We start from the raw sequence: 13,012 nt of genomic DNA, 5'->3' as shown, positions 1-13,012 counted from the left end.
TACATGTCAGTATACATTTGTCCAAACCCACAGAATGTATTATTTAAACCTTACAGTAAACAATCTTAAAGTAAACTATGGACTTTGGGTGATTATGATGTGTCAGCGTGGGTTCATCAGTTGTAGCAAATGTACCACTCTCATCAGTCCTGTTGATAATGGGGGAGGCTATGACGGGGGGGTGGGCAGGGGGCATATGGGAAACCTCTGTACCTTCCTCTCAGTTTTGCTGTGAGCCTAAAATTGCACTAAAAAACAGTGCTTAAAAAAAGGACAACCCACAGAATGCGAGAAAATATTTGTAAATCATGTATCTGATAAGGGAGCAGTATTTAAAAATACATTAAAAACTCTTATAGCTCAACAATAAAAAAGGCAAATAACCCAATGAAGAAAATGGGCAAAGACTTTGAGTACAAATTTCTCCAAAGACTTACAAATGGCCAACAAGCACATGAAGAGATGCTTAACATCATTAGTCAACAAGGAAATGCAAATCAAAACCACTTCACATCCACCAGAATGGCTGTAATAAGAAAGAGCAGATAATAACAAGCATTGGTGAGGATGTGGAGCAACCGGAACCCTCATACCATGCTGGTGGGAATGTAAAATGGTGCAGTGCTTTGGAAAATGGTCTAATGGTTCCTCAAAATATTAAATATATAATTATTATGTGACCAATAATTATACTCCTAGTATATACCCAAGAGAAATGAAAACATATATCTACACAAAAACTTGTACATGAATGTTGACAGCAGCATTATTCATAATAGCCAAAAGGTGGAAACAACTCAAATGTCTATCAGCCAATGAATGGATAAATAAAGCATGCTATATCCATACAATACAATGGAATATTTGGCAATAAAAAGGAATGAGGTATGGATACATGCTACAACATAGTTGATTCTTGGAAACATGCTTAATTGAAAGAAGACATGAAAGATTACATAGTGTATGAATCAATTTATATGAAAACATCCGTTATAGGCAAATATATAGAAATGAAAGTGGTTGCATGGGGCTAGGAAGGCGGGTTGGATGGAAATGGGAAGTGACAGCTAACGAGTATGGAGTTACTTTTGGAGGATGACAAAAATGTTCTAGAACTGATTGTGGTGATGGTTGTGCGAATATGACAAAAACCATTTGGTTGTAGGCTTTAACTGGGTGAATTGTGTGGTAGGTGAATACATCTCAGTAAAGCTGTTATTTTGAAAAATAGAAACAGAGGATGTATATTGGCTTTAAGAGGGGAAATCTCTCCCTTGTGATGGAGGAAGCAGTGATTCCACACTTCACGTTCCTCTGCACACTGCTTCTGCATTCGGGGAGGAGAAATCAGGAACTTCCCTAGGTTCAGGGGGAGAAGCTGAGGCTAAAAGAGGAGAGTGAGTGACTTGTCAGCTGACCTCAGAGCCTCCCCTCTCCAGATGGACCTGAAACTAGACTTCAGTGGACCAAAGAGCCTTAGCAAAGAGTAAGCAAATAATTGAACCAATCTGTAGAGAAGCAGAAATAAGTGATTCTGAAATCTTTGGGGGGAAAGGGGGGTGGGGGGAGAGGAGAGAATTTTCTCTGTGTGTGTGTGTTTTTTTTTTTTTTTTTTTGCAGGGGAGAGGTAACTAGGTCTACTTAGTATTTTTTTTTAATGGAGGTACTGGGGATTGAACCCAGGACCTCCTGCATGCTAAGCATGCACTCTACCACTTGAGCTATATCCTCCCCTGGGAATTTTCTTAGCTTAGAAATCACAGAGAAAATCAGTGAATATAGTCAACCTACGTAAAAAGGAAATTAATCAGATATCAAGGCAAACACATCTAGAGAAAATATTTGCAGCAAATATGACAGGCTAATGTTTTGTCATGTGAAAATTCTGCATAAATTGTTAACAATTAAATTTTATGACTCTAATAGATAAGTAGATAAAAGATATAAAAACATGAAAGAGAAAATAAAACTGATAAAAGACCATCTGGGAAAATGCCCAAAGTTTCTTGTCATAGATGACAAAAATTTTAAAGGGATGTAAATGGGAACAAAATGCAAATTGGAAGAGATGCAAATTCTAAGGCAAAAATCAGCTTCCCTATTAAGTCAGTTACATTTTTTTTAAATCTTTTTATTTGGAAAAACTCAAAACCCACGGAATAGTTGCAAGAGGAGTATAATAAATGTCCATAAATGCTTCGCCTAGATGTGCCAATTGTTTTGGAAATGTCTTTTTTAAATGACTGTCCCCAGTACTGGGGAGCTGGGGTGAAATGGGCCTTGTCAATGGGAGGGTAAAAATATAAAGAAATCTTCTGGAAAACAACCTGCTCATATGGCCTTGACCCAGTGTTTACACCTCTGTGACATTATAAAGGAAAACTTTAATACAATAAAAGATTTATGAAAAAATATGTTTCTTTGCAGCATTGTATGTCATAATAGGAAGAAACTGACTACTTCCCAAATGCAGCAACAGGGACGATTATTAAACCGGCAAATCTCAGTGGAATATTTTGTAACTAATAAAACATCTCTACCAGGAAAATACATCATGTTTAGTGGGAAAAAAAAGGCTTATATTTATACAATGGGATTACTCTTATGTAAGAGGCCAAAGAACAACAAAAAACCTAAGAGGAAATACATCAAAAGGGTAAGTAGTTATTTCTAGAAAGTGTGACTAGAAAAGGTTTCTTTTCCTTTTTTCCCCCTTCTTGTACATTTCCGCATTTTTCTGACTTGTCTTTAAAGAGCTATATTATGTCCTTTTATTATGAAAGCTATATCCTTTAAATGTTTTATTATCTTTACTATTAGAGTAATGCATATCAGCTGTAAAAACAACTCATTACATAGAGACACGTATAAAGTTGAAAATAAATGTTTCCTGACCTGATTCTAATCCTCCGAATTCTTCAGAGTTAAGATTCTAATCCTTCAAATTTTTCAGTTAATAGATTAGTGAACAATCTTTCATACTTTTTTCTAAACAGAAACATTCTTCCTTAAAAGCAAGAATGGGATTATAAACATCCCAGTTCTAGTAATCTATAATGAAAAAGAATATGAAAAGGAATTTATGTATGCATATGTATGACTGAAACATCAGAAACTGACACAACATTGCATACTGACTACACTTCAATAAAATTTTTTTTAAATAAACATCTCAGTTCTACACCATGCATGTTGTTTTCACCTCATGGTCCATCTTAGATACTTTCCATTTCAATCACCTCATTGTACTCAACAGCATCATTCATGAAGGATTCACCATCCCTCCAGGGTGGGCTAAGCTGTTTCTGCTTATTTACCGTTACAGTGTTGAGGTGAATATTTTTGTATTTTGGGTATGATTATCTGCATATATATTTGAATAATTGCGTGTGAACAAAATATATGATGTATATTTATTTATTTAAAATCAGGTTAAAAATACATGTCTTATTATTTTGTGATCCAAAGTTGAAAAGTTGGTGTGTACTATCTGAAGCAAATATGGCGAAATATTAATATTGGTTAAATCTGGATAGTAGATGTAGATTTCCAGTATAGTCTTTTCTGCAGTTTTTAAATAGAATTTAAATATTTCAATATTAAAAAATTAAAAACAATTAAAAGAAGGGGCAGGAAATTATGTGTCTTCACTCACTGAAAATGGCAAAGCCTCATTAAACAGAAACTAGCCCTGGGAGAGGCCTTGGTTTCATAAGGCCCCGTGATGCCCTCTCTGGGCAAACATTTTTCAATGGGGGCAGGAGGACCACTAGTGTGTACTGAGCAGTCACTCTGGATTAGGCACTAAGTGCTTTACATGTATCATTTAATTTTAATTTAAAAATGAGATGGCAAAAAAATGAAACTAAAATCAACTTGATGACTTGCATATGATAAATGCTTGTTAGAATCACAAAAGAAAACATCCTGGAAATGTTGAAGTTGGCTAAATAGAAAGAAAGAAATTGTAAAAAGTACTCAGAGGGGCCTAAGCCCACTCTAACGTACAGGTAACGCACAGGCATTACGTTGAACAGATATCTAATCAATGATGAAATGAAGGCAAAGTGCTGTGAACTGGCTAAAAGCATTAGCTCGGTTGCCCAGGCCAGAGGCTTGGCAGCATCACTTGCTACTTTCATCTCTTCCATATGCAGGAATCCAGTCCTGATGATTTAGCTGCTAAATATTTCTGGATTGTCTACTTTTCTTCTGATGCTCAGGTCTAAAAAAATCTTAAAAAAACAACTTTTTGATGTTCATATTTTAACCAGATAATACATTCACATGGTTCAAAAGTCAAAAGGCATCTAAATGTATATGAGGAATTCTCTTCTTCCCACCCTAGTCCCCATCCATCCATTTCTCCTCCCAAAAGCAACTTGTTTCCAGTTTCTTGTACATCCTTCCACACATGTCTATGCACAGATGAAAACATATGCAGAGATATTTTTAACATGAGTGGGAGCATAGTTTCCACAGAATTCTACACTTTGTTTTTCTTCAGTTGACAATACATCTTGGAGATTATTTCCTATGAGTACATAAAGCACCTCCCCCATTCCTTTTTAACAGCTGCATAATATTCCATTGTATAACTGAGACACTTAGTTATTGCCTTTTTTTTTTACTCTCATAATAAAGCTGTGCAGTGAATAACCTTTAAACCTCTCTTTTCCTATATTTTGAGTACCTGTAGGATAAATTTCCAGAAGGGAATTGCTGGATCAGAGGGTCTGTGCATTTATCTCTTGATAGACATTTGCCAGACTGCCTCCTAAATGACTGCATGAGTTGACACTCCACCAGCAATGTATGAATTCCCTCAGCCTCACCAATACAGCGTGTTATCAAGTTTCTCATATCTGCCAATTTGATGGGTGAAAGGGCTTTGTATTCGAGCGAAGGAGTGAGCTAATGAGTAGGCATAAAATGATGAAAAATTCTCCAAAGGGGCTCAAACTGTCCAATCCTATGAATATGAATCGATGTGAATATGAGGCATGTCTCTGCCACAGAAATGCCCATCAGGCAGAGAAGTTTGGGGTGAGTTGCTCTGAGCAGAGTAGGGCTGCTCCCCTCGGATCACTTGGGGATACCACACCCCCACAAGATTAAGTTCCCAGCCTTGTTCACTGCTATAGATCCTGTGCCCAGACCAGAGCCCAGACTCAACAAACATCTGTGGAATGAATGAGTTCTCTCAGGACCAGCCAGAGGACAGGCAGGGCAGGGTGCATTGGGGACAGTAGTGGGGAACCTCAGGATACACTGATCATCAATGCTGTTCAGTGTGAAGCGGGTGTTGGAGAATCGGGCGAAGCCATCCCGGTAAAGCCAGGCCCGAAGCGGGATGTACTGTGGTGGAGGCAGGGATGGAGAGAGAGAAAAGGGAAAGGAAATCAATACCAGCACGTTCATGCCATCGAGCTTTTGCACCTGCTGTTTCCTCCACCTGGAATGCCCTGCCTTCTTCCCCACATCATCCTTTAAGAATCTGCTCAAACATCAGCCTCCTTTGATCTTATCCCCCTCCTTCCCTAAGGGTAGGAGTGGGGGCAGGAAAGTGCAGAAGGGAACAAAATTAATGGGCCTCTTCTCTGTTCCACCACCATGTGTGACACCTGCCAGCTCAGGGTGTGTCCACATGCCCAAGCAGACAGTAAGCTCCAGGACAGGGACCCAGCCTGTCTCAGACACCTCTATATCCTAAGCCTGTCTCAGACACCTCTATATCCTAAGCTACAGCATAGAGTGTTGCACACTAAAGGTTTAAGCATTCATTGAAGACATGGGTGGAGGGAGCATAGCGACTCCTTGGTTAAGGGAGTAGACTGCCTGGATCCAAGTCCCAGCTCTGCCACTCACCAGCTGTGTGACCTTGGGCAAGTCACTCCACCCTCTGATCTATTTCCTTATTTGTAAAATGAAGCTAATAACAGAACCCACCTCCCTGGTTATTAGGAGGACTGAATGAGATAAAACCTGCTAAATACTAGGGCCTGGTACTTGGTAGGTGCTCAATAAACTCCAGCTGCAGTTACCATAAATGAACAAATAAGGAAGGAAGGCTAAGGAAAAATCCAGATTCTGAGGCCTCTAAGGTGGTAAAGCTTGGAACGGTTTACCCACCCCCCAGGCTCTCCCAGGTAGGTACAACCGGACAGCTCACACAGGTGCCCCCAGAATGGCTTCTGCCCCCTCCCCGGTCCAGCTGCCCCTTCTCCACCTATCTTGTTCACTCACCGACATCACCAGCACGTAGACACGCAGGTCAAACTTGCGGCCTGTCAGGCAAGGAAAGAACAAATACTGACTGTGTGTCAGGCCCTGTGCTAGGTTTAGGGGACACAGCAGTGGACGGGCAGACGTGAATCCCAATAAAACCACATGGGTGTGTCCCCGGGTGGGGAGGCTGGGGAATGAACCAGATGGCATGGGGGAGGACAAGGGCTGGATTTTAGTCCTGTTGGATTCTAGTTGCTGAAAGATGCCCGAGAGGGGATGTCGCAAACTGCAGGACATCAGGGTCTGGAGTGCAGGGGCAAGGTCTAAGCTGGAGACAGCTGGGAGCCATTGGATTTGGGTGGTGTTTAAAGCGACAGGAGGATGGGGTCACTGAGAGAGAGGCAGGAAGGAGAGACCCAAAAACGGCCCCCTGGGGAAGGACATTGCGGCATTAACACTATGCAATGAGGCCCCTTTGGAGCACCTGGCCTCTCTCAGACGAGACGCCCAGAGACCCATCCCTTCTCACACACCGCTTGATGCGTGTGTATTTCACAGACCCTGTGTGGGAAGTCGTTGGAGCCACCGGGGGAAATTCAAGAAGGCTTCATGGGGGAGGCTCAGTTCTACCCGAGGGCCCTGGCCCTTGCAGCTCCCCCTCCCTCCAAGTCTACCCCAGGGTGCTCCTAGTTGTCATTCAGGTGTCAGCTCACCTGTCACCTCTGCAGAGAGGCCCTCCCTCACTCCATGCTGGATTTTCTTCACAAGGCTCACGGCTTTGTGGGACTATCTTATTTCTTTGTTTCTACCTTATTGCTGTCTGCTCATCCAGAGTGTCAGCTCCGAGAGAGCAGGGTGGCAGCCAGCACCCAGGACAGTGCTTGGCACTGAGTAGGCAGTCGGAGGGGCGATGGCTAGGAGGAGGGAGCATGCTGGATTGAGCGCCATCTTTGCATCCAATCATGCCTAGCGCCAGGCTGAGCCCAGATGGGCTGCTAATCAAGGCTTGTTGAGTGACTGAACGACCACTCTGTGGAAGGGCAGGGAGCAGAAACAGCCACCTCACCTCCTATCAGGTAGGGATTTTCAATGTAACGCTGAGCTACATAGTTCTCCACCGGAATTTCATCTTTCTGGTCATCAGAACTTCTTGTGTCCTAGTGGTAATGAGAATTGTTATAAAAATTGATTGAGCATTTCCTGGGTATTGGATGAGGCACTCTACTTGGGGTATATGATCTGATCCTTAAATAAACCCTGTCAGGAAAGTACTAAGGTTATCCCCATTTTATAGATGTGAAACCGAAGCAGAGAGGATGTGAGTTGCCCAAGGTCACACAACCAATCGGTAGTACAGTTGGGAAGGGGACTCACACAGGCTGGGCCCAGAGCCTGGCATTCAGCCTCTAGATCTGTGCTGCCCAATTAGGTAGCCACTGGCCACATGTGACTATGTACATTTATATTTAAATTAATTAAAAGGAAATGACATTACATGTGACAATATGGATGAAACTTGAAGACTTCATGCTAAGTGAAATAAGCCAGACACAAAAGGACAAATATTGTATGATTCCACTTACACAAGGTACCCAGAGCAGTGAAATCCATAGAGACAGAGAAGAAAAGGGTGATTTCCAGGGGCTGGGGACAGGTGGGTAAAAGAGGGGTTAGTGTTTAATGGGCACAAATTTCAGTTGGGGAAGATGAAAAAGTTCTGGAGGTGGACGGTAGTGACTGTTGCACAAAACTGTAAATGTACTTAATACCACTGAATTGTACACTTAAGTGTGGTTTAACTGGTAAATTCAAAAAGGGAAATAAATAGAAAATCCAGTCCTTCGGTCGCACTAGCCTCATTTTGGGTGTCCAATAGCAACATGTCGCCAGTGGTCAGGGCATCGGAAAGCACAGGTGTGCGCCATTTCCACCACTGTAGAAAGTTCCATCTGTCAGTGCTGCCTGGGGCACCACACAGGCCCTTGAGGACATTCCTCCACCTTCTCTACCTGCTAATTCTTTGCTTCAAGGCCCAAAGGCAAATGTCACCCACTTTGTGAGGTCCCACAACAGCCAGTGGCACTGAGCACTGGAACTCGGGCCTTCTGGGCCCAAGGGAAGAATTTTCCACACCTACCATCACCTCCACCTCAAAGCGGCTTCAAGATCAAGGCAGCCAGGTCTTCCTTTTCTAGGACCGATTGCCACCCCCGCCCCTGCCCCATCTATACTCACGTGGCTGCCGGAGGAATTGACGGCGCTCCGGGCCGGCTGGGCCTCCAGGCTGGTGAGCTTCTTCCCAGCAGTGCCCTGACAGTTTCACGGGAGTAATTGGGACATCAGGTGGAGAGGGGAAATTCATTTATTGAGCACCTGCTGTGAGCCTGCTGGTGCAGCAGGTGCTGGTTGTGTAGGAGTTCTGTCATCCTGCTCCTCTCACCCACCCTGCACCATTACCATGTCTAAAGTTCAGAGGGAATCGGTGATTTCCCCTGGACCACACAGCTGCTGAGTGGCAGAGGCAGGACTGGAACCAGGATTTCTACTGCACCGATTCCTGAGTCAAAGATGGGGTTGGGGGAGGGAGGGAGCTGCCTCAGGCTCAGTCTAGGACCTAGAGGAAGAGTTAGCCAAGCTCTCCCCAGCCAGGTGAGCAGGAGGCCCAGGTAAAGAATACATTGCTCTTTTAGGCACATTAACTGATTGCATCTTCAGCAGTTACTGTTACTATCCCCATTTATTGGGGCCCAGAGAGGTGAAATGACTTGCCCAAGGTCACACAGCTTTTAAATGGCAAGGTCAGGATTTGAACACAGGCAATTTGGCTCCAGAGACCCCATACCCATGGGCAGGCCTGTAGGCAGGGTTTCTTTGCCAGCCCTTGGAGCTTTGAGGTGAGGAGGAGGGGACCTTTGTCTCTGCAAGAGCAAAGGAGGGTTTGGGGAGGAAGGGGGAGAGGCCAGCTCACCTTCCTCCAGTCCATGATGTCCTTCAGCCTCCGGAAGAGGAAGATGCCTTTCCCCTGCGACCGGGCTACCTGGAGTGGGGGTCAGGGCAGAAAGGTTGGCTCTCGGCTCCAGGGTGATTCCCTGTTGGCCCCTGGGCCTGTGACCCCTCCCCAGCATTTCTCTGTTTCCATCTCCCCAATGGGCCCCCAGCAATCCCCCGAGGAATGGCCCAGCCCAGCCCTGAAGGGGCTGAACAGAGAAGATGCCAAGCCTGGAGAGAGGGAGAGGGAAAATAGGGGAGGAAAGTGAGACACCAACTTAGCTCACAAAGGCACACAACTGCATGAATAATATAAAGGAGCAGACAATTAAAAAAACATTTCTAACAGTCCTGGGAACATATCATCCAATTCTTTTTTTGGAAATCAATTTGCCTTCCTAATTAGGTTTTGCTTCAGCTAATACTGAAATCAGTCTGCCTTTACTGAGTTCCAGCATGAGTAATTCAGAGCTTCACAGAGTCCAGGGGCTGGGAGAATCTTTTATATCCTGCAGAGCAGCCAGCACCAGAGGCATTGCTCCCTCTGTGACATCCTCTACATCAGTCACCTGCCTGGCCTTGCATCCTCCCCACCCCCGCCACCCCCGACAGCCCATTCTGCGGCATGATGGCTCTATTAAGCAGTCATCCAAAAGGTATATATTAGGTGCCTACTGTGTGCTTGGCGTGCTATAGCAGTAACCCAGACCTCATTGAGCCTTCACAGCCTATCCTTTGTTGAGCTAAAATTTTCCAGCCTGGTTCTGATTTCTAGGGCCTCCTAGAATAAATCTGATTCCTGGGCCCCAGAACAGCCCTTTAGTTATCTGTAGACAGTGGGCAGGTGCCCCTGAGTCATCTTTTCTCCATCATAAAGGTACCCAGCATGTGCAAACTCTCATTGCCCTCTCGTCTGCTCTGAGCATGGCCCAGTTGGTCAAAGTGAGGCTCCTTGTATGATGTGAGGTGGGCAGAGATGTCGGGCTTGGCTGTACAGGTTGTCTGCTCCAAGAACAGCTCCCAGTCGTGGGGCAGGGGCAGGGGGAGCTGAAACCCAGCCCCCTCTACCTGCCATGCTGTGCACTTCCTGCATGGTGATATATCAGGGTTGTTGAGTCCGGAAACTACCTAATATCCAGCTCCTGCAGGCTGTAGTTTCCAAAGACAGTCACAACAATATTTCCAGTTCCATATGTCTTTCATAGCCTTGCTACCCACCACCTTCTGTAAAGAGGTCAAGTCGACATCCCTTCCCCTTAAATCCAGATGAGCCTTTAAGACTGTCTCAACCAATTGTGTACTGCAGAAGTGATGCTGTGTGAATTCCCCTGCTGGGTCATAAAACGCAACGCAGCTTCCACACAGCTTTCTCTTTGGGGATGGGTACCCTGGGAACCCAGCCGCCACACTGGAAGGAAGCTCAGGTCACATAAAGAGGCCCAGGTGGAGAGCAACTGTGTCTTCCAGCCCTCAACCCTGGCTGAGCTCCCAACCTTCAGCCAGCATCAACTTGCCAGCCAAGCGAGTGAGCCAGTTTGGCAGCGAATCCTCCAGCCCTCGGTAAAGCCGCTCTGGTAGATGCTGGAGCAATGATGAGCCTTCCCTGTCAAGTGCTGTCCAAACTGGGGGCTCATGAACTAAATAAGAGATGAGTGTTGTTTTAAGCCACGGAGTTTTGGGAAGCAGCAACAGAAACTGCTTTAGGGGAATGGTTCACAACAGTAACACTAGCAGCTAATACTTCTCAGCTGTTTCCTATGAATCAAGCACAAGGATTTACACATTCCCTCATTAAAGCTTAAAAAAAACCTCACATGTAGGCACTAATATATCCCCATTTTGCTGTCAAGGAAACCAAGGAACAGAGAGGCCAAGCACTCTGCTCAAAATTTCACAAGCCAGGGGCTCATGCAGCTCCTGCAAAGTGCCAGGGAGTCCAAAAATCATGCAGTAAGCACAGTGCTACTTCTGGAAGCATCGATCTTACTTGATAATTCAGGAGGGAAATATTTTTATATTATGTTTGTAAAAAGATGTTATTGATTGGAAAATGTGAGTGGGTTATTAAAATGAACCATACTTTGATTTTGCACCACCTGTGGCCACTCACAGCCCTCGACCCCCTACCTCCCAGGGGCCATGCATCACGTGGCATTCACTGGGTGTTGCAGATGTGGTTAGTGGTCTCCCCAGCAATCATTCCCTTTTTTCCCAGTCAGCAGATCCCCATTTGGGTCTCCTCTCTCCAGTGACCCTGCCCTCTGGGGAAGTCTGAGCCCTCACGGCAGTCTCATGCCCCTGCCATGTGATCCGCTTGGGCATGAGCCAGCAGGATGCCAGGGGCAGTCTGCTGTGGGGGGTTCTGGGAATTTGCGTCTTCCTCTAGAGGGCCACAATACCAGGGGATTCCCTTATTCTCATGGCAGGTGGGGATGTGAGGAGGTGAGCTAGAGCTGCAGCAGCCACCTTGTGACTAACAGGAACAGTCAGCCTTCTGGGCTGGGAATTGATGATAATACTGTTGAGCTGCCCGATAAACCATCCCTGGAGTCAACCTTTCATCATCAAAAGAAATTTTCTGGGGTCTGTGGAATTGAAAGAGAAAAAAATTTCATCTTTATTTTCACTGACCCTTAACCAGTTGTTTGCGTTTCATTCCATTAGGAATGCAGCCAAGAAACGTAGTATTAGCCATGCCTGTGACTTCACTCCCAAAAGAAATCGGTTATTTTCATATCTCATTACAGCTCTTGCTGGTATCTAACTGCACATATTGTTTATACTCATTATGACCTTGAAATATGGTAACTACTGGGCCTGCTGGTAGACCCTCTTTAGTTGTTAATGAAAAGCACATACATGACTACAGTCTAAAGAACGTTTTAATAGTTGGTGGCGCCGTGAGAATGCACCCGCCGGCCTCTAACTGCAGGAGAGCAGCTGATACCACCAGCTGCCATGGCTGAAACCCACACCGCGCTGGTCAGGCCAGTGACCGAGGACACAGGGACACGAAGGCAGGCCCATCCTGGGAGACAGGGCACTCCTGCCAGTGACTTGGGCTTGAGGCCTCCCGCAGCCTTGCTGAACTTCACTCAGGCTGCTTCCACCCAGCCTCCCTTTCCTCTCCCCCTCACTGGGGTCGGACTTGGTGCTGGGCCAGCTGCCCCAGCCTCCCCCGGCTCCGTCCCTCACTGTCGAAACTCTGGCCTGTTGGGCTCGTCTTGGCATCTGTTTCTCAGAGGACCCAGACTAACACAGTTTGTAACTGTTTTTCAATACAGTTGCTTTCTTTTACAATCAAACATGCTTTTAAAAACACTATTCCAGTAGCTCACAGCAGGAGGAAAAAAAATGTGACAATGAATATATGTATGTTCATGTATAAGTGAAAAACTGTGCTCTACACTGGAATTTGACACAACATTGTAAAATGACTATAACTCAATAAAAAATATTTTAAAAATAAAATGAAAATAAAGACACTATTCCGTGATGGGGTCCACACTTTTCATTAGATGTCATAGGGGCCCAAGGCATAAGAACACTTCACAACGCCTGCCTTCCTGTTTGAGCTATTCTGAGTTGGGTTTTCTGTCATCTGCTGTCCCAAACATGCCAACTGTTAGGAGATTCCAGTAAAAAAAAAGTAGGGGAAGCTCTGGTTGGGGTAAACTCAGCTGAGAGAATGTTAAGGCTTGGCTTTTCCTGTCCTGCAGTTTGCCCAGAGGCCCCCAGAGCCCAGAACAGCCCAGTGGTTGTCCAGGACACTCACGGCCCAGCTCTGCAGATACAC

The 13,012-nt window shown here is 45.0% G+C and overlaps 1 protein-coding gene across 3 annotated transcripts in view; it reads right to left on the bottom strand.

The window, feature by feature from the left end:
* Positions 1 to 13,012, bottom strand: part of TTLL9 (tubulin tyrosine ligase like 9) — a 37,386-nt gene that overhangs the window by 11,736 nt on the left and 12,638 nt on the right. For all 3 annotated transcript variants that reach the window (XR_012061682.1, XM_006202671.4, XM_072943999.1), the window contains exons 6-10: positions 9,197 to 9,265; positions 8,464 to 8,538; positions 7,295 to 7,385; positions 6,247 to 6,287; positions 5,271 to 5,358 (exon numbers count right to left, since the gene is read on the bottom strand). Coding sequence is in view for 2 of the 3 variants with exons in the window: in XM_006202671.4 (XP_006202733.2) it covers positions 5,271 to 5,358; positions 6,247 to 6,287; positions 7,295 to 7,385; positions 8,464 to 8,538; positions 9,197 to 9,265 (364 nt within the window). In the remaining variant the exon portion in view is untranslated. The remainder of the gene's footprint in view (positions 1 to 5,270; positions 5,359 to 6,246; positions 6,288 to 7,294; positions 7,386 to 8,463; positions 8,539 to 9,196; positions 9,266 to 13,012) is intronic.

This window comes from Vicugna pacos, chromosome 19, assembly GCF_048564905.1.
Source record: "Vicugna pacos chromosome 19, VicPac4, whole genome shotgun sequence".
Lineage (NCBI taxonomy): Eukaryota > Metazoa > Chordata > Mammalia > Artiodactyla > Camelidae > Vicugna > Vicugna pacos.
The sequence above is the reverse complement of the archived record's forward strand: the minus strand, read 5'-3'. Positions and strand labels throughout refer to the sequence as shown.